Source organism: Notolabrus celidotus, chromosome 23 (genome assembly GCF_009762535.1).
Source record: "Notolabrus celidotus isolate fNotCel1 chromosome 23, fNotCel1.pri, whole genome shotgun sequence".
NCBI classification, from domain to species: Eukaryota; Metazoa; Chordata; class Actinopteri; order Labriformes; family Labridae; genus Notolabrus; species Notolabrus celidotus.
The window spans coordinates 8,921,132-8,943,630 of record NC_048294.1 but is presented as its reverse complement, the minus strand read 5'-3'; the positions used below and the strand labels follow the sequence as shown (position 1 = coordinate 8,943,630).

General features: G+C 38.3%; 1 protein-coding gene across 2 annotated transcripts; it reads left to right on the top strand.

Moving 5' to 3' along the window:
* The first annotated feature begins 5,139 nt into the window (after positions 1 to 5,139).
* Positions 5,140 to 22,448, top strand: slc7a7 (solute carrier family 7 member 7). 2 transcript variants are annotated; one of them, XM_034676041.1, is made up of 11 exons: positions 5,140 to 5,296; positions 5,765 to 5,890; positions 8,557 to 9,188; positions 13,874 to 13,999; positions 14,105 to 14,249; positions 16,658 to 16,781; positions 18,203 to 18,306; positions 18,412 to 18,508; positions 18,638 to 18,787; positions 19,257 to 19,440; positions 20,645 to 22,448. In XM_034676041.1, exons 3-11 carry the CDS (start codon positions 8,699 to 8,701, stop codon positions 20,713 to 20,715), a joined length of 1,491 nt encoding a protein of 496 aa, XP_034531932.1. In that variant the 5' UTR covers positions 5,140 to 5,296; positions 5,765 to 5,890; positions 8,557 to 8,698; the 3' UTR covers positions 20,716 to 22,448. The 2 variants fall into 2 exon arrangements, with proteins under 2 accessions (XP_034531932.1, XP_034531933.1); XM_034676042.1 differs by having other exon boundaries at positions 5,157 to 5,296; positions 5,842 to 5,890; positions 20,645 to 21,006.
* The last annotated feature ends 51 nt before the right edge of the window (positions 22,449 to 22,499 follow it).

Below are 22,499 nucleotides of genomic sequence, written 5' to 3'. Positions count from 1 at the left end.
TCATTTTAATTTTGATTCCTCACATTGAATCAAAAACATGAGGGTGAAAACAAAGTCCACAGAAGTTACCGTCAAAGTCGCAGTCTTTTAATCACATGTAACTCATCCATCATCAATAACATTAATCAACCTCCTATGGGCATCACTTATCTTCATTAAGGTAGGACAGTAGTTTGGAGAGATAGCGGGCATGTGATTTGCACATTAAGCCGACAATTACACAAGATCAACAAACCATTTGGTGGACAAAGAAGATGAGTATGGGCCATTAATACTTGCCTGTGACTTTGATGATTACAGCAACTGAGTATTACTGAATGCATGATCAAGGACGGACAGAGCGCTGTGCTCAATAGCCTACTATTTTTCATGACTCCTGACATTTAAAAAAAAAGTACATCAAGCAAAACTAGAAGACAGAATAACTGAATATTAATACCCTATCATCAAGTCCTATAAAGTTACACTTATGCCAAATTATGTAGCATGTGTGTGCAGAGAATGATGGATTTATACATGTTACTTGCTACAGTATAGTGCAGATACTGGCAGGGTTGATGTTTATTTTTCATGTCAACAACTTTAGCTCCTCCTGTTGGTAATCCTCAAAAACGCTGGTCTCTAAACAGATCATCATTTTTATACACAGCTAATTGCAATGGTGCACTAAGTACACGTCTTCATTACTTAAGTCAAAGTATAGATCCTCCAGGTCAAATATTACTCCAATACAAGTGAAAGTTGCTCTGTCAGATTATTACTTGAGTTTAAGTATTGAAGTACTCGCTTTTAAAAATACTTAAGTATTCAAAGTACTTATGAAAAAATCTTAAAACGTTGTATTTTCACAAAGCATGATGGCAGCTAAGAATACATAAGAGTGCATTCTGTTACATTCTGTTTATCTAGAAACCATTACTTGAAATCTCTAAAACTATACCATGGAATAAAAACAGAAACTAAGTTACTCCAAGCGCAGACACCTTAGTTTGAAATGTTCATCTGGAATTAAACAAATGTTACAGAGCTCAACACGCTTTCTCTGGTTGGACTGTGAATGTTTGTATGTTTGGGCAGAGTGGGAAACAAGGAGAACATTTCAAACGATACGTATCATTCTTCATTTCAAAAACCTCTAACACGGGCTGAAGATATATATGACCATGGGTGCTCAGGTGGAGAATTATAGCCATCATTACCACCTCTAAATGAACTACCTGATCTGAGTGAAATCTGCTCTGTGTTTGCTCCACTTTCAACCGTGGAGAAGCACGATATACAGGTACGACTAAACCACTGAGACAAACAGAACTACACAAACACATTTTACTGTCTTAAGGATCAGCTTTCAGAAAAGAGAAGGAAATTGATGAGCTGACTTCAAAGCAAACTAGTGAGTAACTAGAGCATTGATATAAATGTAGTGGAGTGAAAGTAATAAGTTCCCCCAAAAAAGAACACTAAAACATTTACTTAAGTACTGTACTCAAGTAAATTTACTTTGTTAGTGTCCACCTCTGGCTAATTGTCATGAGAGGATTGTGAGTTCAGATTTTCCTTGTGTTGCTTGCCTTGGTTTCTCCCTGTGTTTATTCTGTATCAGTTCTCCTTTGTCTCCCTTGTGTGTTTAGTGATCCATGTCTCTGGATGTGTTTTCTTAGTCTAGTCTTGTGTTTCCTGTTTTATTTTGTAGTTCTGAATCCTTGTGTCCTCTAGTTTAGTTTTATGCCCTTGTGTGTTTCCCTCCTTTTGTGATTGCCCTCATTAGTCTCACCTATGTTCTGTGTTCCACACCTGTGTTGATTACTCTGTGTATTTAGTCCCTCTGTTTCCCCGGTCCCTTGTTGGATCATTGTTTGTCTTTCCTGTGTTCTGTGCTCCTGTGTTCTTAGTCTTCTTGTTTTTTCTGTGGATTTGTTAAAGTAAGTTTTAGTTTGTTTATCTCAGTTTTTGTTATTAAATCATTTTTATTGTAAAATCTGCACTTGGGTCCTTCTTTTAGTTTACCCTAATCTTGGCAGAAAACACAACAAGAGACATGGATCACCAAACACACAAGGGAGACTACGGATAACTAATACAGAATAAACACGGGGAGGAACCAAGGCATGAAGCGCATGGAAGAAACCAAACTAATCAAACCATGACACTAATTCTTCCTGATGATAACATTGCTGATTCATTCACAAATATGTGCCAATAATAAGTGCTCTTGTAGCTCAAAGTCCGGCATATTTACATTGATGCATATTGATGAAATGTTGATTAATGTACATCAATTGAAAAGAAAAATACTTTGTACTAATGATCCCACTTATCTACATGACTGCATTATAGACCATCCATTAACTGTGTATTAAATCTGAATTAATACTTTCCACACTCCACAAGTGTAAGTCAAACTTTTAGTGACATACACACTGTTATGATGAAACTTAGAGTTGTTAATTGTTGCTTTTTATAAAATCAAAGGCTAAATGCCAAAAATTGATAAAACTGGAGTAAAAAACTGAGCATCAAAATGGTTCTACGGGTGCTTTGTGTAGTTGTGATATCTGAATAGAATCATTGAAGTTTCTTATAAACGCAAGCTTGATCTCAAGAGACTTCTTAAGTAAAAAAACAAACTACATTTATACACTTTGAGTCGAAACTACGGAAGCCCCAAAAGGACATAATTAAACATGTTTTATTTACTCTGTTTTATTTATTTATTTTACCAGGTAAAAAAAAATCTTTTTTACAAACATGACCTGACCAAGAGGCTCCATCAGGAACACATACACACAAATAGACAGTATTCTTGGGATAACGAGTTAATTTCAATCAATCAATCTTTATTTGTATAGCGCCAAATCACAACAAACGTTATCTCAAGATGCTTTTACAAACGTAGCACGTCTAGACCGTACTCTATATGTTAGATTATTAACAGAGACCCAACATCAATACAGGGTAAGACTCAGTCTGATCTCATCTTAATCCACCATGAGCAGAGCACATTGCAGTATTTAGCAAGTTACAGTGGTGAGGAAAAACTTCCAGAAACTTCGAGCAGAGCCAGACTCATGTTAGACAGCCGTCTGCCTCGACTAAGTTGGGGTTGGAAAGAAGGATAGAGGGGAATAAGAGAGAGAGAGAGAGAGAGAGAGAGAGAGAGAGAGAGAGAGAGAGAGAGAGAGAGAGAGAGAGAGAGCGATGATAGTGACGAGATGAGTAGTAGTAGCAGTAGATTTAACTTCCTTCCTCAAGATTGCCACTTATTTTTCTCGTTATCTAAAGATAACACTTTGTTTTATCGAGATAAAGAGAAAAATAAGACCAGTAAAGTGAGAAAATAAATGTATTAAATCATGTTCATTAAGGGCTTCTGTACTAAACATAAAAGGAGCACATTTATACATATGGTAACCAAGTAGCATCAGGTAATAGGAAAGGCCTGTTTTCAATTATTTGTTCGTTTTTTTCACATTGTTTGGAACATTTTGCCTCAGGAAAGAATAAAAAGACATTTATCTTACAGGCTGATGATCAAAAACACAAAAAACGAGCTTCGTTCTCTGGATGAAACAAGACAAATGATCCCATTATCACAAGAAAAATAAGTCGAGATCTCAAAGTAACAATCTTTGTTTTCTCAAGATAATGAAATTAATTATAAATCTATAATAAAATGTATTGTCCTTTCAGGGCTTCCGTACCAAACAGTGCTGAATGAGCTGGTAGAAAACCCATTTCAGAAAGACAGTTATTGTATATCCTGTTCCGTATTTTTCAAATCCACCAGAGGGAGCTATCGTCTATAATTTTGTGGTGGTCATTTATCAAACAAGACAGGTTGGCAGAACATAGACACATCTTTGTGTTTCAATTAACACTGACATGATAGGCTAATCACATCATTATTGTATTATTGTGACCCCTCACTTTCCCCCCAGATTATACTTGTCCCTTTATTTTCCAGATTGAAAGTGTGTTTGAGTTACAAACAATAAATAACCTGCTATGTAGAGATACGTTTAACTTGCATTGTAGCCTGTGTATTTTAGTAATGTCTCCTGTGTGTGTATGTGTCCTGTGGGTATTTATGGGGGTTCATGTGAGATGTGTGGGATGATGTGCACCAATTGTTGTGAGGTTGGGTGGGTTATTATTTATGTTTCTCTATGTATACACTTGTATAGACTGTGGCAACAAATTTCCTTGCTGAGGACAATAAAGATTTATCTATCCATCCATCTATCTATCTATCTATCTATCTATCTATCTATCTATCTATCTATCTATCTATCTATCTATCTATCCATCCATCCATCCATCCATCCATCCATCCATCCATCCATCCATCCATCCATCCATCCATCCATCCATCCATCCATCTATCTATCTATCTATCTATCTATCTATCTATCTATCTATCTATCTATTCAATTTTTAAAGGGCTTTAATAGCATGGAAAACATACGTAATCATTAAACTAACAGCTGTGCAGTTTTACCATTTTTTTAAGTATAGAGAAAGAAAATATATGAATGATTTAAAAAATATATAAAAAAAATAGCAATAATAACAATGATAACAAGATCATTAATAATAATAATAATAATAATAATAATACTTATTATTATTATTATTATTTCAATTAACTTTTCAAAATATTTACAGATGACTACAGATTATTTACAGAAAAAGATATAAAAATTTAAAGAGGAAAGATGTACAGCTCTCTTTGTGTACAGGTCTAATTAGATCTATCTATCTATCTATCTATCTATCTATCTATCTATCTATCTATCTATCTATTAATTTATTTATTTTTAGACTAAATAAATGTTTTTGTCATTATAATATGATTTTTTAGCAACCAAATGGTGGAATAATATATTCTGACATATGATATGCTACCTTGTTGTTAATTTATCTCTATAATTAATCAAACAGCTTCAGGTAATGGCTCATGTCCTCTCCCCTCGACGATACCACTCGCTTTTAATTACTTTTTATGTCGAAACTCACTCAGGAGACACAATAACACATGAAATATCAAAGCCCCCTCCTCCTCCTCTGACTCGTTTCCTTGGTAGTAAAACGTCAGACACCAGTAGAGCATAAAAGTTCAGCAGCTGAGAGACAGAAGCCACAACAAGCGGAAACAAGCGGAGCAGGAAGACGCACCCGCACGCTTCTTATTGGCTGTGATAGTGAGACAGAACGATGAAACCACAAGCCCAGGAGCAGAGGTGAAGACTTTTAGACTTTCAATTCGGTGAACACGAAGCCAACCCGGCTGCAGAAGGTGAGTTTTCCTTATGTAGCCTTTTCTGCTTCACTGTATTTATCTACTTAATGACACTTTCCCTTATAATTCACTCAGGTGAACACTCACAGGACAGGTACAGTGAAGTTTATAACAGGAACTATCAATTATTAACCCATGCTGTCCACACACGTGGTTGTATTTTAACACCATTGATAAAACTGTTGTTGCTGAATCAAATGGAGCTTTCATATACTGTTATGGAGCCCTTTTTATAGATTATCTATAATATATATGATTAAATACATAAGATATAACAGCATGTGTTAGGTGTTGTTTCCCTCCACTTGATTTATCTTTACCATCCTTCAATGAAATAATATCAGTGATAAGGTAATAAAGGCTCAGTGATACAAGCCTACAAATCCAGGATGTAACCTTGAGAAAGCTAACACATGAAGTCTACTTATCAGCACTTTTTGGACCTTGCTCTCTCCTCTCTGTCAGAGTCTCACCTTTGAGTGTCTCCGCCAGGAGTTTGATCACATGCAGGAACACTCAATCTACTGTCCTTCTTCCCGTAGAGTCACTCCTTCGTGGACCCACGTGCTTCTGATCTGCCGCTGCCCGAAGGTATCTGTGCTTTCCGTCACTTCTGACCTCTGTGATATTTGTCTCTAACGCTCATTTTCTGTAGGGTGCCACAGTTTCTTTAATGATTTTTTCCCCATGAGCCTGTTCTCTATCTCTGACGCTCAATGACTTATATTGGCTCTTCTGTTTACTATCTTGAGATCAATTTGTGCATCTATACACCTCTGTGTTCTTTCTATCTGGATCTGAGGGTTGTGTTTCCTGCCTCTGTTCCTTCATACAGTTGAAGACTGTTCTTGGTTTGCTCATCAAAAAAATCCATTAACAGCATTTTTCTGCTGAAAAGTCACCTGGGTAAACCTGGGTATGTTGGGTCTGACCTGGAAATGGAAAAATGTACAGATAGTCTTTGGAAGCATCCTTCAATTACCCTTTAAATATGTACTTTTAAGACAGGCACAGATATTCTGCAAACCTTAATGCATCTTATTGTGATTCTGTAATCACCTGATTTCCTAAAATCTTAATCTTATACAATCTGTGACTTTATTGAAGGTTTTCATTTAAAACCCTGTTGGCACTTTACTTACATTTAAGGCAGCTTCTCAGTATATCTTCAATCAGAGGAGTGTCATTCACTGATTGAGGTCACTCATGGTAGAAAGTGAAGGTCATAAATATGCGTACGAGTAGAAGATAATAAGATTACAGATTGAATCAGTGACTAATCAGCCAATACAGCAACCATCATCTATGGACTTCCTAATGCCTCTTCAGGAACCGATGATGGGTGGCGTCACTCTTTTGTGACACAATCAAGTTTTGAAAGAAATCAAACATTCTTAAAATACTTAATGCTTTAATATTACGGCGATCTTGCCCTTGACTTAGTTTGACCGTTGTCATTTAAAACACTGTTGACATCAAGTTCAATGTAACGCAATCGTCTAAGTATTTTGTTCTACTTATTAGAATTACATTGCTGATCAATTGTTCAATCCAAAAATTCACTTTAATATCAAATAGGAATGTAAGTGGTTTAGTCAACTAAATTATTAAATTTCATCGCCCCAGCAATTTTTGTTACGGACATTAGTAGTCAGTGAAACACATTATTAATAGATAGATAGATTGATAAACTTAATTGATCCCCCATTGGGGAAATTTGTTTGTTCCAGCAGCTTACAACACGGGACAGGACAATATAACGATGTGCTTACATAGTTACAAAAATAAAATAAAATAATATAAAATAAAAAAATAAACATGAAAAATAAGGTGAATATAAAATAATGTAATATATATACATATATACACTTCAACACTTCTATATTATGAATTGATATTAAGGTAGGTAAGTAATTAATAGATTAATTACTGTATGCCTGAAATGACAGTCATATATTGTGTCCAAGATGTGGCGTAGCAACCTACTGCTAGCTGAGCCTGTAGCTCTGGTTAGTGGCTTCTAATAATTATAATAATAATAATAATAATAATGACAATAATAATAATAATACAAATTATAATAATAATGTTTTTTTATAGACGCCGTTCAAAGCACTCAAGGTCAAATGCAAAGTTTAAAAAAGAACAACAATATACTCCTCAAATTGTTAAAATCAACAAGACATACAGTATAAATAATAAATAATAATCTGTCATGATGCTAAAATGCTCTACTAACTGGATGTAAACAAGCGCAGATGACGGATGGCATCTTGCAATGCTGCACAGATGACTGAAAACGGGTGGTGCTAGCTCTGCTATTGTTAGCCACACTAACAAACCAATTTGACAGTGTTTACCTGCAGATTCTGAGACCCCGTGTTTAGTGTGTTAGATAAATTGTGCTGAATTTGACTAATTTCTGAGTGTTTTTCTACGTTAAGATCAGTTAGTTAGTCGGGATTTGAATTTTCATTCAAACGACTAAGCAAATTGTCCCCTGGAAACATTCCTAATCGTATACACGTTTTGCTTTTATTTCACCCTAAAAATGTGTAATTTAAATGAAAATACATTTTAATTCAGCAGAGTGACATTTTTAGGAAATAACTTAACATCATACCTCTAAAATCTTGGCCTTGACTAGTGTGTCAAGGCCAAACTCCTTGAACACTTTAAGATTTAAGGCCCTTCTCAACATAACTTCAACATGTCTCATCATCTCTCTTTAGTCATGTTGAGGATGATGAACTTTGGAAAACATGTGACCAACCACAGTGCTGACTCTCCCACTCTCGCTGCATCTGTGTGTGTGTGTGTGTGTGTGTGTGTGTGTGTGTGTGTGTGTGTGTGTGTGTGTGTGTGTGTGTGTGTGTGTGTTTCTATGAGTCAAAGTGTGTATCTCTGTCTCAGTCGTGATTCTGCCTCAGCTAGACGTTTGGTTACTAATGAAGAGCCGGTGTTTTCAGGCATGTTTGCTCCTCTCCCTCTCTGTCAATACACTCAACCTTAAAAGGCCATTTGCCATGTGGGCTAATGGTTCTGCACTCCACAAAACTGTGCATAGCGTGTGCACTTATGTGCTTTTATGTCATTTTTTATGCATGTAAGTCCCCACATTATCACCTGTGGGACATAAAAAATGTCTATATTTGACTAGATTCGGTCAGGATCGAAAGAAGACAGGTATTTTCTGCTGTGTCAAACATGTTTCCATGGTAGCAGCATCACTGATACGACCTGTGCTTCCTCTACAGATGGCAGGAGAGGATCATAGAAAAGTTTAAATCTTCATTTGCACATCGAGGCCAGGAAAAAAAACTTTACATTTGTGACTCTGAAGAGGACTTTGTCTCACTTTTCAACTAAAGGAATCAAACAAACACCAAAACACGAACAATGGCGTCCTACAGCCCGGCTCCAACGCAAGAAGAAACCAACGGCGGCCCTCAGCCTGCAAAGTCTAAAGGCGACGAGTCCATGAAGCTAAAGAAAGAGATCTCCCTCCTGAATGGAGTCTGTCTCATCGTAGGGAACATGATCGGCTCTGGGATCTTCGTCTCGCCCAAGGGTGTCCTCATCCACAGCGCCTCCTACGGCCTCTCCCTGGTGGTGTGGACCGTTGGGGGGATCTTCTCTGTATTTGGGGCCTTGTGCTACGCCGAGCTGGGGACCACCATCACCAAGTCGGGGGCCTCCTACGCCTACATCCTGGAGGCTTTCGGGGGCTTCATGGCCTTCATCCGCTTGTGGACGTCGCTGCTGATCATAGAGCCGACCAGCCAGGCAATCATCGCCATCACGTTCTCCAACTACATGGTGCAGCCGGTGTTCCCCACCTGTATAGCACCGTACGTAGGCAACAGGCTGCTGGCTGCTGCTTGTATATGTAAGTACACAAACCAGAGTGTGATGTGTTAGCTATGTGTGTGAGTCATTGTGTCAATGTGATGTGTTTAACAACTACGGTTTATTCCAAGCACGTGAGCGTCATAGACTAGAGAAGTGAAAATTGGTGACACTACTGCTTTAGTCAGCAAGTCTGAGGCGGAAAAACTCAGACTATCAATTGAAACAGGAACTGAGTGAACCTCAAAACTTACGCAGCAATAAGGAAAAGCAATGGGGAAAAAGATCCTTACTCAATTTCAGCACTGATTGAGAAATCCGAGCATGTTGTCCTTCGCTTGAGCACTTGTGCCGCCACTTTTGATCGTGGGAACAGCAAAAGGGGGATTCATGAATTCAAAGGTAACATCAGGTGGTCGGGTCTGCAGAGGTAACGCAACAGGAGAAGAGTCAACGAAAGAGCAAAGCTGACAAACTGATTTAATCTTACTAACAAGATCGCAGCAAGAAATCCACAAACCTGCTCACCAAGGCAACTGAAATACCAACGCTCAGGCAACTAGGCAATAAAACAAGCAGCCAAGGACAGAAAAGGTGATATCATGCAGACAAGCCCCGGTAATCAAGATAAAAATATACAAATATGGCTTCTTTTGCAATAGTTATTCCTCTTTCTTCCATCAAAAAAGCATGCACGCATGAACACACACTTGAAGACATGCACATGCACACTTGCGGCATGCACTGATAAGCAGTGCTCAGAGCAGGAGGGCTGATAGCTGTGAGGTAAAGTCCTGCAGAGAGACTCTGACCCTGAGAGGCTACTGGGCTACTGACAGCTCAGCACAGGAGGGAGGATTAAAACTAAACTAAATACACTTCCTGTCACGGAGACCTTTCACTCTCAGAGACACTGTGCCTCTGCTGCTCAAAAACATGAGACCCGGGCTTTATAACACCAGTATAATTTTGATGTTACGATTATGAGTTTATACACTTAAGTCACACCACAGCTGTTAAAATTTAACATTTAAAAATGATGATGTTCGCATTTTGTATTAGTTTTCCTCTGGAAATGTTTTAGTTTAAAAGACTTTACAATCCTCTCTTTTTTTAAAACTTATCTTATTTTGTTGGTGGAAACACCTGAAGGGACCAAGGTCACACCTTAACCTCTAATTGATACAACCAACATACACACATTAAGCCTTCTGCTTCTTAGGTTGTGTTTTAGCTAATTATGCTCCCCTCTTTTTCTCTCTATGCGGACGATTGTCTTGTATGCAACGAAAGCCCAGAAAGAAAAATGGAGAACAGAAATCTTTATCCTAATCTTTAGGGTACGGAAGTGGATTAAGGCCAGAAAAAAAAAGTTTGGAGGGCAAGTGAGGATGAAGAATGTTTAAGGGGCAATATTAAAAAAAAAAAAATCTGAGATTAAAGTCAGAATTCTGAGTTTTTTCTCAGAAATTATGACTTTTTACTCATAAAGGTTGACTTTAACTTTAATCTCAGACATCTGACTTTAATCTCAGAATTATGACTTTAATCTAAAATGTATGACTTTAATTTCAGAATAGTCTTTACTCTCAGAATTGTCTTTAAACTCCAGATTCTGTCGTTGATCTCCAAATTGTCTTTAATCTCTGAATTCTGTATTTAATCTCCAAATTCTGTCTTTAATCTCCAAATTGTCTTAATCTCCAAATTCTGTCTTTAATCTCCGAATTCTGTCTTTAATCTCCGAATTCTGTCTTTTATGTCCAAATTCTAACTCCAATCTCACACTGTCTTTAATCTCACAATTATCTTTAATCTAGAAAAATACAGCCTTTAATCTCAGAATTGTCTTTAAACTCCAGATTCTGTCGTTAATCTCCAAATTGTCTTAATCTCCAAATTCTGTCTTTAATCTCCAAATTTGTCTTTAATCTTCGAATTCTGACTTTATTCTCAGAATTCTGTCTTTTATGTCCAAATTCTAACTCCAATCTCACACAGTCTTTAATCTCACACTGTCTTTAATCTAGAAAAATTCCGCCTTTAAGCTCAGAATTCTCTCTTAGATTTTTATCTCCTAACTCTGAGATTAAAAGTAGAATTCTTAGAAAAATAGTCTGAATAAATAAAAAAAATAAATTTGTTTCCCTAATCCTCTTTCGTATCAGGGCGAGGTCTTTTGACAAGACCACTTTTTTGTCCCTGCTTTCATTGATGGAACAACAGAATGTATAGAAAGAACGTGGAAGTGAAAGGAGGGATGACAGACATTCTGCCAGCTGAGCTAAATTGGTGTCCAACTAATCAAAGTCTTAAGTTTTAATTGACCTCACCCATTGTTTTCTGAAGAAGGTGTAATGAAGACCTGAGATGGCATTATGAATTAAATATGGGCCTTAAAACGGTTGAATTGATTAATTGGTTGCTGCTTTTAGCTTTGAAAAATGACAAAATACAAAGAAAACTCCTTTATAGAATAAAAACCTGTACCTAAAAAAACTATACTAAAGCTCCTGATAACAACTTCTGTGAGCACGAGAGTTCACAGTCAGTGAGTAACTGAATTTGTTTTTGAAGATCTCTGTTACCCTCCACATGGGAACCACATATGACCTTCACTACCTTAGCGGCTGGCCTCCATAACCTGATCTCACACCTCCCACCCTTCTAACCTTTCACTGTCAACACACCATCCCTTCACTTCTTGTGTGGTGGACTCCTCTCTTCGTGTCTCCACACTGGTCGCCTCTGTCCGGTATGTTGTGTTTTTGTTGTGTTAGATCGGAGCTCCTGTTGGGAACGGACATGTTATGATCCAGTACCTGTCAATGAGGTGGAAGGTGATAGTGTTGTGATTATAGCCTCACTGTTGAACTCTGGTGGTCCACGTGGAGGAGAGGATTGTGATGTAATGCTTTGTTTTGGACTTTTCTTTGGATGTCTGAGTGATGTGGATGTTTGTGGTGAACTGTTGAAGCTGAAATGCACTCAGCTGGTAATAGATTTTGTTAAATCTAAAGATTTGTGGAGTGAAGAGGAAAGTTACCACAACAAGAAATGCTTTACTCACGAGGTTGTTGATGGAGATGGAGACAAATGGCAAGGAAAAAATTATTTTTTTTATCAGGTAGAAACCTCAAGCACAACCAGATTCACCTTTGAACTTCTCCCTCAGAAAACCCTGAACCCAAATTCTAAATTAGGTGACCATACTTATACTAAGACATAATCACACACAAGAGTCCAAACTATGACAAGTGGCAAGAAAAAACTATTTTGTTTTATCAGGTAGAAACCTCAAGCAAAACCAGATTCACCTTTTGACTTCTCCCATGGAAAACCCTGAATCAAAATACTAAATTAGGTGACCATACTTATACTAAGACATAAACAAACAAGAGTCCAAACTATGACTGGTAGCAAGACAAATTTGTGTTTTGTCAGGTAGAAACCTCAAGCACAACCAGATCCACCCTTGGGCTTTCCCCATAGAAAACCCTGAACAAAATACTAACTTAGGAAACCGTACTCATACTAAGACATAATCACACACAAGAGTCCAAACTATGACAAGTGGCAAGAAAAACATGTGTTTTATCAGGTAGAAACCTCAAGCAAAACCAGATTCACCTTTAGATCCCCCAGAGAAAACCGTTAACCAAATACTAACTAAGGAGACCATACTTATACTAAGACATAAACACACACAATAGTCCAAACTTTGACAAGTGCAAAGACAAACTTGTGTTGTATCAGGTAGAAACCTCAAGCACAACCAGATTCACCTTTGGACCTCTCCCACAGAGAACCCTGAACCAAAATACTAACTTGGGAGACCATACTTATACTAAGACAAACAAACACAAGAGTCCAAACAATGACAAGTGCAAGAGAAAACTTGTGTTTTATCAGGTAGAAACCTCAAGCACAACCAGATTCATCATTGGACGGCCATCTGCAGCAACTAAACAGACAAGACGAGTTAGAGAGTGAGATGGACAAACATTAAATTTTTCAATAAACAGGTTGCTAAAGTCTGAATGTATAGCAATAAATAGAAAACGTTAGCATTGTTTTCTCACTCAACATGTTGAATTTTCCTTGTTGGATGGAGCACTGGATATGATGACTGGATATCATATAGTTACGGCATCGTTGAACAATGTTTTCTCACATCTTTCTCTCATCTGAAGCAGACCGCCCAAGAAAGAGAACTGATATTAGAAATACTATAACAAAGATAATAAATGCAGAAACTGAACAACTGATGTCCTTTATCTCATTTCAAATTTTTTTATGAGCTTGAGGATTATCTGCTGATAAGAAGCTGTGGTGAGATAAGTAACAGAGCACAAAAACATGTTTCCCAAGACCATCAATATGTGGGTCAGTGAGTGGAAACCGTCCAACATTGTCCAATCTTTTTAAGCTTTCCAAAGTGTGCTTGCCTCCCAAGACTGTACCTGTGTGTGTCTGCATGTGTGTGTTTGTGTGAGGTTGTACATGCTGCACTCAGCTGTTTCCTCGTCTGAAAAACAACAGGCCAGTGTGCTTGAGTCAGCAGCAGCGTTTCCTTAAAGCCGTCGTACTCTGACACAGAAACATGCTGGCACGCAGAGCAAATGTCACTCACTATCACTAGTAAAGTTTTTTCTCTCTCTCTGTGTGTGTGTGAAGGAGTAATATATGTTTATGAATGTGTGCTCTTTTGTTGCTACCACGCAGGTTTGCTGACTTTTGTGAACTGTGCCTATGTGAAGTGGGGCACCAGGGTCCAGGACTTTTTCACATATGCCAAAGTCATCGCTCTCATTGCAGTCATCATAACCGGCCTGGTGAAGATCGGACAAGGTGCTTAACCATCTAATTTCTCTTAAGTTTACTGCATTAAGTTAAGTAACACGGATTCTCTTAGTAATTTTACACATTTTGAATAATTGTGTTGGTGTTTTGCAGGCCACACACAGAACTTTGAGGACCTCTTTGAGGGTTCATCTCAGGATCCAGGACACATTGCCCTGGCTCTGTACTCTGCTCTGTTCTCCTACTCAGGATGGGACACCCTCAACTTTGTCACAGAGGAGATCAAAAACCCAGAGAGGTATAGAGATTATAATGATGTTGTTTTCATTCAAATATGAGCAGTGAAGTAGGTTCTGCCCTGGGTTATCATTCATCATATGAATAATCATTGTTCATCACAAGGTCCCTTTTAAATACACGTCCAGTATTGCTCTGTAGGAACAAAAATGCAAGTTTTTATTCTGAGCAAAAGCTACAGCCATGAGTATAGCATGGCATCACTCATGGCTTTATGTGCTGCAAAGAGTAACTTTTAAAGCTAGTCCTTTATTAGGCAATAGAAACAATCAGTTACATGAAAAACATGCTGGAAAGGAAGGGAGCTCTTATTTTCTGGGATCCTGGAACCTGCTTAATTTGATGAAGCAGGTTTTAATTCTTCAATATTCCAATGCATGATTTCTTGATGTGATTTGATTTGCGCTTGTGGCGTCAAGTTCCTGATAGTAAAAGAAAATATAAATAGAAAGTGGAAATATAAAAAGTAGGGGAAAGCAGAAAAATGAATGATATACAATCCAATACAAAATGGCAATGCACAATTCACTATGATACGATACGATACAATACAATACATACGATCAGTACGAGACGATACACACGATACAAATGATGCAATATGATAAGATGCTTACGATACATACTATACGATATGATAAGATGCAATACGATACAATTTGTTACATTAAGTTACATTACGTTAAGTTATGTTACGCTACGTTACGTTGTTACATTAAGTTACATTACGTTAAGTTATGTTACGCTACGTTACGTTAAGTTACGTTAAGTTACGTTAAGTTACATTACGCTAAGTGAAGTTACGTTAAGTTACGTTACGTTAAGTCATGTTACAATAAGTCACGTTATGATAAGTTACGTTAAGTTATGTGACTTTAAAGCTGCTGTGAGGAACTTTTGTTTTGTATTGAATCTGGCGCCCCCCTTGTGGACAAAGTGATACCTCTTATCTTTTGTCCTATACATGCAAAAGTAGTGTTTTCAACAAAAGCCTCATCCTGTTCTGTTCAACAGTCAACTTTATCAGGCAATGTGATTATTTTCCATGAAAACAGTCAAATAAAGGCTGTTTCTGAAGCAAGATGTCCAATCATCTGGTCTGACACCTACCCCCCCAGGGCAGTTTCAGGCATTAAAAATGACAACAGAGAAGGTGCCAGTGTTGCTGCTGATGGACTTGTTTGCTATTGAAGGTTATAAAGAGACATCAGTATCATTTTCAGTCTGTTTCTCAGCCATTTCAAAACTCCTCACAGGGCCTTTAAGTTATGTGAATTTAAGTTATGTGACGTTAAATTATGTGACGTTAAGTTAGGTTACTATTTGATTTGATTCAAGACGAGACCATGCGATTCAATACGATATGATACAATACGACAAAATACGACATGATATGATTTGTTACCTAAAGTTACGTTATGTGTTGTGTTATGCTACAATATGATTTGATTTGAGACAAGGCCATACGATATGATACAATGCGATACGATACAAGACAAGAGGAGGCAACAGGTTAGTGTTTTAGATAGATTGATCGTATTAATTTGTTGTTAATCTCATTGTGAAAGAATTATTCAGAGATTTAGTAAAATAAAAGAAACAAAACCATAATTGTGAAAATGCCTCTGAATGTGAGACTCCTCCCCATAGAGCCTTCCTTATGTCATAGTATTTTTATTAGTAAGAAGTATTTAGTGTATCAAAAGAATGCTAAAACATGTCCTCGTTACTCACATATATGGTGCTTTTGAAGTAGTATCACTGCACTTTTGTTGTTTATGTTGCTTTTTGCTGATGTAAAAGTTTAAGTTTCAGCCAATCTACATTATAAACTGCTGATAGAAGTGAAGTTAGGAGTGCAGAATGGCCTATACAATCCTCATGTTTGGAAAATCCCTTTCTTCATGACCTAAAAAACATATCTGTTTTCAGCTTTTTGACCATTCATTTTCCAGATATTCAGGGGTCAGCTCCTAATTAAGGAGCGCTTAATCCATCCAGTTGTCCAAAAAATTCAAGATGACTAAACTTTGAGAATTATGGTTTTGGCAGGACAGATTCGGTATGACCCTGTGCATACCAAAAAGTACAACATCTGCTTCTGAGGTGTTGTAGAGAAGAAGAAAACTCCAGTTTGTACTTCAGTAAACGACTTGATTAAATGTACTTAGTTACATTCCAGTTCTGAAGATTACTCATGTGACTGGATCACAAGCCTCTCCCACAGTTCCCAGGCAGATTAAGTGACAAACATCCACACCCCACACCCCTCGCATGCTCGCACCTATCGCAATCTCCATCCTACCCTCTCACACGAGGTCGATTTACTCTTAACCACTGACTCCTGAGGAGGTAAACTGTATCTCCTCTGATCTGCTTCCCTCTGCTGTTTGTTTGTGTGAATTGCAGGAATCTGCCACTGGCAATCGCAATATCCATGCCCATAGTGACTGTGATCTACATTCTGACCAACGTGGCCTACTACACCGTCCTGCCCATCAATGCCATCTTAGACAGTGATGCTGTGGCTGTGGTAAGTGCATATAATCCACAATGACTCTGCGAATGCTTGATTCTGATTGGCTGCAGGCTGTTGATTATTACAACCCCAGTTCCTAAAAAGTTGGGACGCTGTGTAAAATGTTAATAGACAGATTTTGATGGTTAGCCGGGCGGCCCCTCTCCTCTTCAGAACGGAGGAAGGGGCGTCCATGATTTCCAAAAAGAATCCAAGAATTTTGATTTGTGGAATTTTTGGGGGGAATTATGGTTGCACTTCAACATCAGCCACCAATTAAGTTGCCAGTGAAACTATTTGTTTACCGTAAACTACATGGCCAACAAGTTATCAGACTAGCAGTATCTCTTTAATGTTACTTGAAGCAAAGACCTGCTCTATTGGATAGAGTCAGGAGGTTTCCATTAAGTTACGTTTCCACTTTATGGGATTAGAACGGTTTTTCAGGTATTAGTCAGACCTAGGGTTGCAAATGGATGGAACATATCCGGTAAGTTTCCTGTAAATTTCCATGGGAAGTTAAGCTCAGGAATTTTGGAAATATTCCAAATTGGAAACTTTCCATGGTAATTTATGGGAATTATCTGGGAATTGAGGGTAATTTAATGGAAAGGTATCATATCCAAGCATAAATATCTTTTTTATTATAAGCAGACATCCATCCAAAATAATACAATTAAAACAGATTAATTTGTAAGTAGAACTTTATCAAGTGTTAAATATTTTATTGAACAATCAATTATTTCATTGAAGAACAAAAACATGAATGTTGAGTTAAATATTACTCATCCACCCGACCCAACCCATTCAAAAATTAAGAAAAATGCAGTCCCATCAGAGTCCCATTCAAAATGTTAAATGAAAAAAGCCCCTCTCCCTCCAAAACAGTCCCATTCAACATGCAAATAAAAAAGCATCTTCCCTCAAGCTTCTCAAGCCTCGCCTCTGCAGGATTCTAGAAATCATCTGTGCATGTGATGGAGGAATGCACAGTGCATGTAGGGGGCGTGATCTCAATAGCCCTGCAGTAAGCTGTGTGCTATGTGCATGTGATTGAGGAATAGCATAGATATTCAACTGTACTTGTATGAAATCTGGTTGTTTTAGTCAGGATTATGCTAAAATATATTTCCCCCAACTATATTTAAGTTTCCTATTAAGAGCCAACCTTCAATTTAGTAAATTCCTGGTTTATTCCTATTTATTCCCATAAATTCCCATGGAAAGTTTCCAACTTTGAAAATTCCCAGAATTTTGCAACCCTAGTCAGACCCTCAGGTGTCACCAGGGCAATGGAGTGACAACTTTTAAAAGACTGTTCTGGCCTCAATGTCGTCCATACATTTCTGATAATGGACACTTCGTTGGTCATAAATCACATAATTCTGCCTCCTCATTTAAGTGCATCTTCACATCATGTCATCTTCTGTCTCTAGACCTTTGCAGACCAGGTGTTTGGTGTAATGAACTGGACCATTCCCGTCGCTGTGGCTCTCTCCTGCTTCGGAGGACTCAATGCCTCCATCCTGGCCTCCTCCAGGTAAGGGATTACATTTGCCATACGCTGTATAGTTCTGTTTGCCATCCCGTCATCCTTTGTCAATCATTCATCACCACTCTGCCTCGTGTTCTTGTGTCTTTGAAGGCTGTTTTTTGTGGGCTCCAGAGAGGGTCACCTGCCAGACGCCCTGTGCATGATCCATGTCCACCGCTACACACCCGTCCCTGCACTGCTTTTCAACGTCAGTCAACCATCCTGTGGTCTTATTGTTTAATTTACCTCACTTGTTTTTTCATTTACCTGTTGCATCTTTTGGTAAACTCTCCCTACATTGTACAGTCGGATTGATGATGTTTCTTCTTCTCTGCAGGGCGTCATGGCTCTGATATACCTGTGTGTAGAAGACGTCTTCAGGCTTATCAACTACTACAGCTTCAGCTACTGGTTCTTTGTTGGTCTCTCCATTTTGGGGCAACTATATCTGCGTTGGAAGCAGCCAGACAGAAAGAGACCACTTAAGGTAACTCTATTTTACTGCACCAGTCCACTGTGTTAGCATTTGACTTCAGTGACAATGTTGGACTCGAGATACATGCAGGATAAAAAAGCATTACAGTAAAACCAAAGATAGTGTCACTTCATATTTGAATTGTTCTTCTTCATTTTTAAAAAACCCACAATGCAGCTTGACTTTTAACTCAACCATAGAGTCAGGTATGTCTTGAAGATTTTAAAATTAAGAAATTCTAAGGATTTTTTTTTTTTTTTACATAAATATGAAAACCACCTTTCATTATGCTGGAAATTGTAGTCGGCGGGAAATTACCAAAGTGTCACAGTTTGGGCCGAAAGCAAAAGTATTCATGCAAAATTTTTAAAAAGCATTACATAACATTTTCTGCAACAGAAATAAAAGTGATCCTATCCAATATAAGATTTCATTTCAACATATTAGACCTCACCTTGTGTTTCCTCTCTTCCTCCCTCAGCTCAGCCTCTTCTACCCCATCGTCTTCTGTCTCCTCACCGTCTTCCTGGTGGTGGTACCGCTCTACAGTGACACCATCAACTCCCTGATCGGCATCGGCATCGCCCTGTCAGGAGTGCCTGTTTATTTCCTGTGCTGCTACACCCCAGCCACGAAGAGGCCAATGTGGATACGAAATGCTATTGGTAAGAGCTCTCTCAATATTTTCAGACATTAAAATCTGTTCGGATTTTTAAAACAAGGGTCTCAATCTTGGTCTACAGTTTATAAATAATCACTTTTTGTACAGAATAATACAGAAATATTTAATCTTAAATGGACATGTCTACTAAATTGGAGAGCAAGATTACAAATACAGTATATGTCCAAAGCATAGACTGTATAAAATATGGAGGTAGTATCCGTGACGTCACCCATCTGTTTCTGAAGCGCCGTTTTGAAGCCAATCATCGGCGGGAGTCATATTGGAAATGCTGAACTCAACTTAACTGCTGTCGAGCTAGTGTGAAGTAAAGAGGTGGGCTTTGAGCCTCCACGCAAACAGCTACAGTGTTTCCGCCTGTCAATCAAGTCAGCTGTGCCTCTCATAATCATAGACTGCATATATAATGAACAGCGTTGCTCCGCCTTTTCCCTTTTTACCGTTTGAAGCCAAAATATCCCGTTCCAGAAAGCTGACATCTTGTAAATTTTCTGCAGCCAGCCTGCGCAGTAGGGAATTTGTAACAAGCTCCGCCCTACAGCGTACCGTCCCAAGGTCCTATGGAGTTTCCCTCTACGGCAGCTGTCAATCAAAGCAAACCCGGATGTAAAACCCCGTTTTTTAACCTCTAATAACTAAAGAAAAATAAACTTTTCAGAAGAAAGAGGCCTTGAATTTGACAAAACAGTCAAATAATAACTACATATCACCACAGCATACGGATGTGAGCAACGTTTGTACGACGTGTATTTATTTTTTAAAGTTTGGCCGCAGCCCCATTCAAAGGAATGGGGGTGACAGAGTTTTTAAAACCTATACTGCAGCCAGCCACTAGGGGGAGCAGTTTTTGCGGCAGCCTCACTTCAAGCCAAGCGAGATGACGTCCATTTTATATATGAAAAAATTCACCCCCCTGTACAGTGTGTGCCGATCAAGACATGAGCTATCCAGACTACACTCGTTTTTTGAACCTGGCTGTAAACATGTTTATGTCTGCTGTAAAGATCGGCTTTTTTGAATTGGTGTGTATGTGGTTTCCGTTACTTCGGAGGTTGCCACTTGTTCCAAAGTTACTGGTCAACATTTCAATCATGAACTGTTGGCGTGACTGCCTAAAGTTCAAATTAGTGTGTGTTTGTATCTGGATTCAGGCTAGTAATAAACAAATGTAACTCCTTCTCTTCCAGCTAAATCCGGCCTGCTGATTCAGAAGGTGTGCTACTCAGTCCTGACTGAAATGGACGACAAAGACGAGTAGATGTTTGGATTTCACACCCGGCTAGAGACTGATGACGCATAAATACAGAACCTGAACTCATCGTAGCTCTTTGCTGCTGCTGATGGACTAACGAACGAACGAAACATTTGGGGCTTGAGCTGGACCCTGCTCTTTTACCTGTCAATCATCATCACCTGATGATAATGTTGAAGTGAGGATGACGGCACCTGGATGCTTGATTTTCCTTTGAATTCAGAGGAAACGCTAACTCACTCCTGAAGAATTTTACACCTGTTGTTTTTTTCTTAAAGAAACTTATCAGTAGATTTATTTAATTAATATATAATTGAAATTACATACATGTACTACATATTTGTATTAATAATTATGCATCATATTTTAAACACATAGATTTTTACATGTATACCCCCTCCCCCCAAAGTAAACACATTCTCCCTCTTAAAAAAATCTCCCCTCCTTTAACACAATCCCTCTAAACTTATACACATAACACAGAACAGTCTTAGGTTGGTATTCAGACGGTATATTACACACATAGAAGACATCACTACATACAGAGAGTACATCAATACAGACAGCAGAGCCTCACCTTACCTTCCAGGTTCTTTCCTTTCCTTATGTGGCATATTCTTGGTCCCACATAGTCAAGAGGAGTCCACACATGGTCAGATATTCCATTGGTAACAGGTGAAATATGAGGCAGTTGGTGGTTTATGTGAACTTCGTTTCCGTTATGTGCTTTTACATGCTCGAAAGGTTGACTCTTTCCGCAGTTTCAGATTGCTTTTGATGTGTCAGTGGCACTCTGGGTCCATCTGTTATTTATACAGTCTATGGTCAGATCCTTGTTGACACCGCATTCAACTTTATGGGCGAGTATGGGCCATAGACTGTATTATTAATGGACGTAATATCTGTTTCTGAAGCGGCCATATTTGAAATGCTGAACTCAACCAAACTTCTGTTGAGCGAGTGTGAGGTAAAGAGGCGGGCTTTGAGCTTCCTCGCCAACAGCTAGTGTTCCCGCCTGGGAGTCAAGTCAGTCATGGCCTTAAATGGGCAAAACTCGTAATCTTAATATCTTCTGAACTGTCGCGTTAGAAAAAAATTTGCCCCCTGTACAGTGTGTGCTGATAGAGAAATTAGCTCTTCAGACTGAAGCTGTTTTTTTGTACCAGGCTGTAAACATGTTTATTAATGCTGTAAAGATCGTCTTTTTTGAATGGATGTGTATGTGGTTTCCTGTGTTCCTGCAGCCAGCCTCAAGCGGACGCTCCATGAACTGCAGTTTATAACACTTTCACATGGGCTTCATATTTTCAGACCGCAGGTAGCTGCTTGGTATGTCCACATAGTATGTATAAGCCACAAACATCTTTACATTTGGTACACAGAGCTAGCTTCTTGGGTCCATCCTACTTCTAAGTTGAGGCGACATCTGCTGTTCTTTCACTCCATCAGATATAGATACATTATTAGCTTGTTCCCATGTACTACAGAAGAGCACTGCTGACCAGAGAGCATGGGTTTTGTTATTAATATTTGCACAAAGGAAATATTAAAATAGTTAAGAGGAATGTTCATGTGCTGTTTTTTACTGTCAGGTGTGAAGTCTATTGAAGGGCTTTTTTTTCTACACATACATTTTTTTTCTGCAGTGTCTGTCTCAAACACAAACTGTCCAATGTAAAAGAGTTTAAAACAGTGAAGCTAAAACATGTTTTATAATAAAATAACTTGTTGACAACCAATATCGTCTGTTTTTTCTCACATTCTGCTTAAATTATGTTTTTTCGTAATGT

Coding starts and splice junctions, on each gene's coding strand:
- slc7a7 (XM_034676041.1), top strand. CDS start 8,699: ATGGCGTCCTACAGCCCGGCTCCAACGCAAGAAGAAACCAACGGCGGC. Junction 18,509..18,637: donor TCCCTGCACTGCTTTTCAAC/GTCAGTCAACCA, acceptor TCTTCTCTGCAG/GGCGTCATGGCTCTGATATA. Junction 18,788..19,256: donor ACAGAAAGAGACCACTTAAG/GTAACTCTATTT, acceptor TTCCTCCCTCAG/CTCAGCCTCTTCTACCCCAT.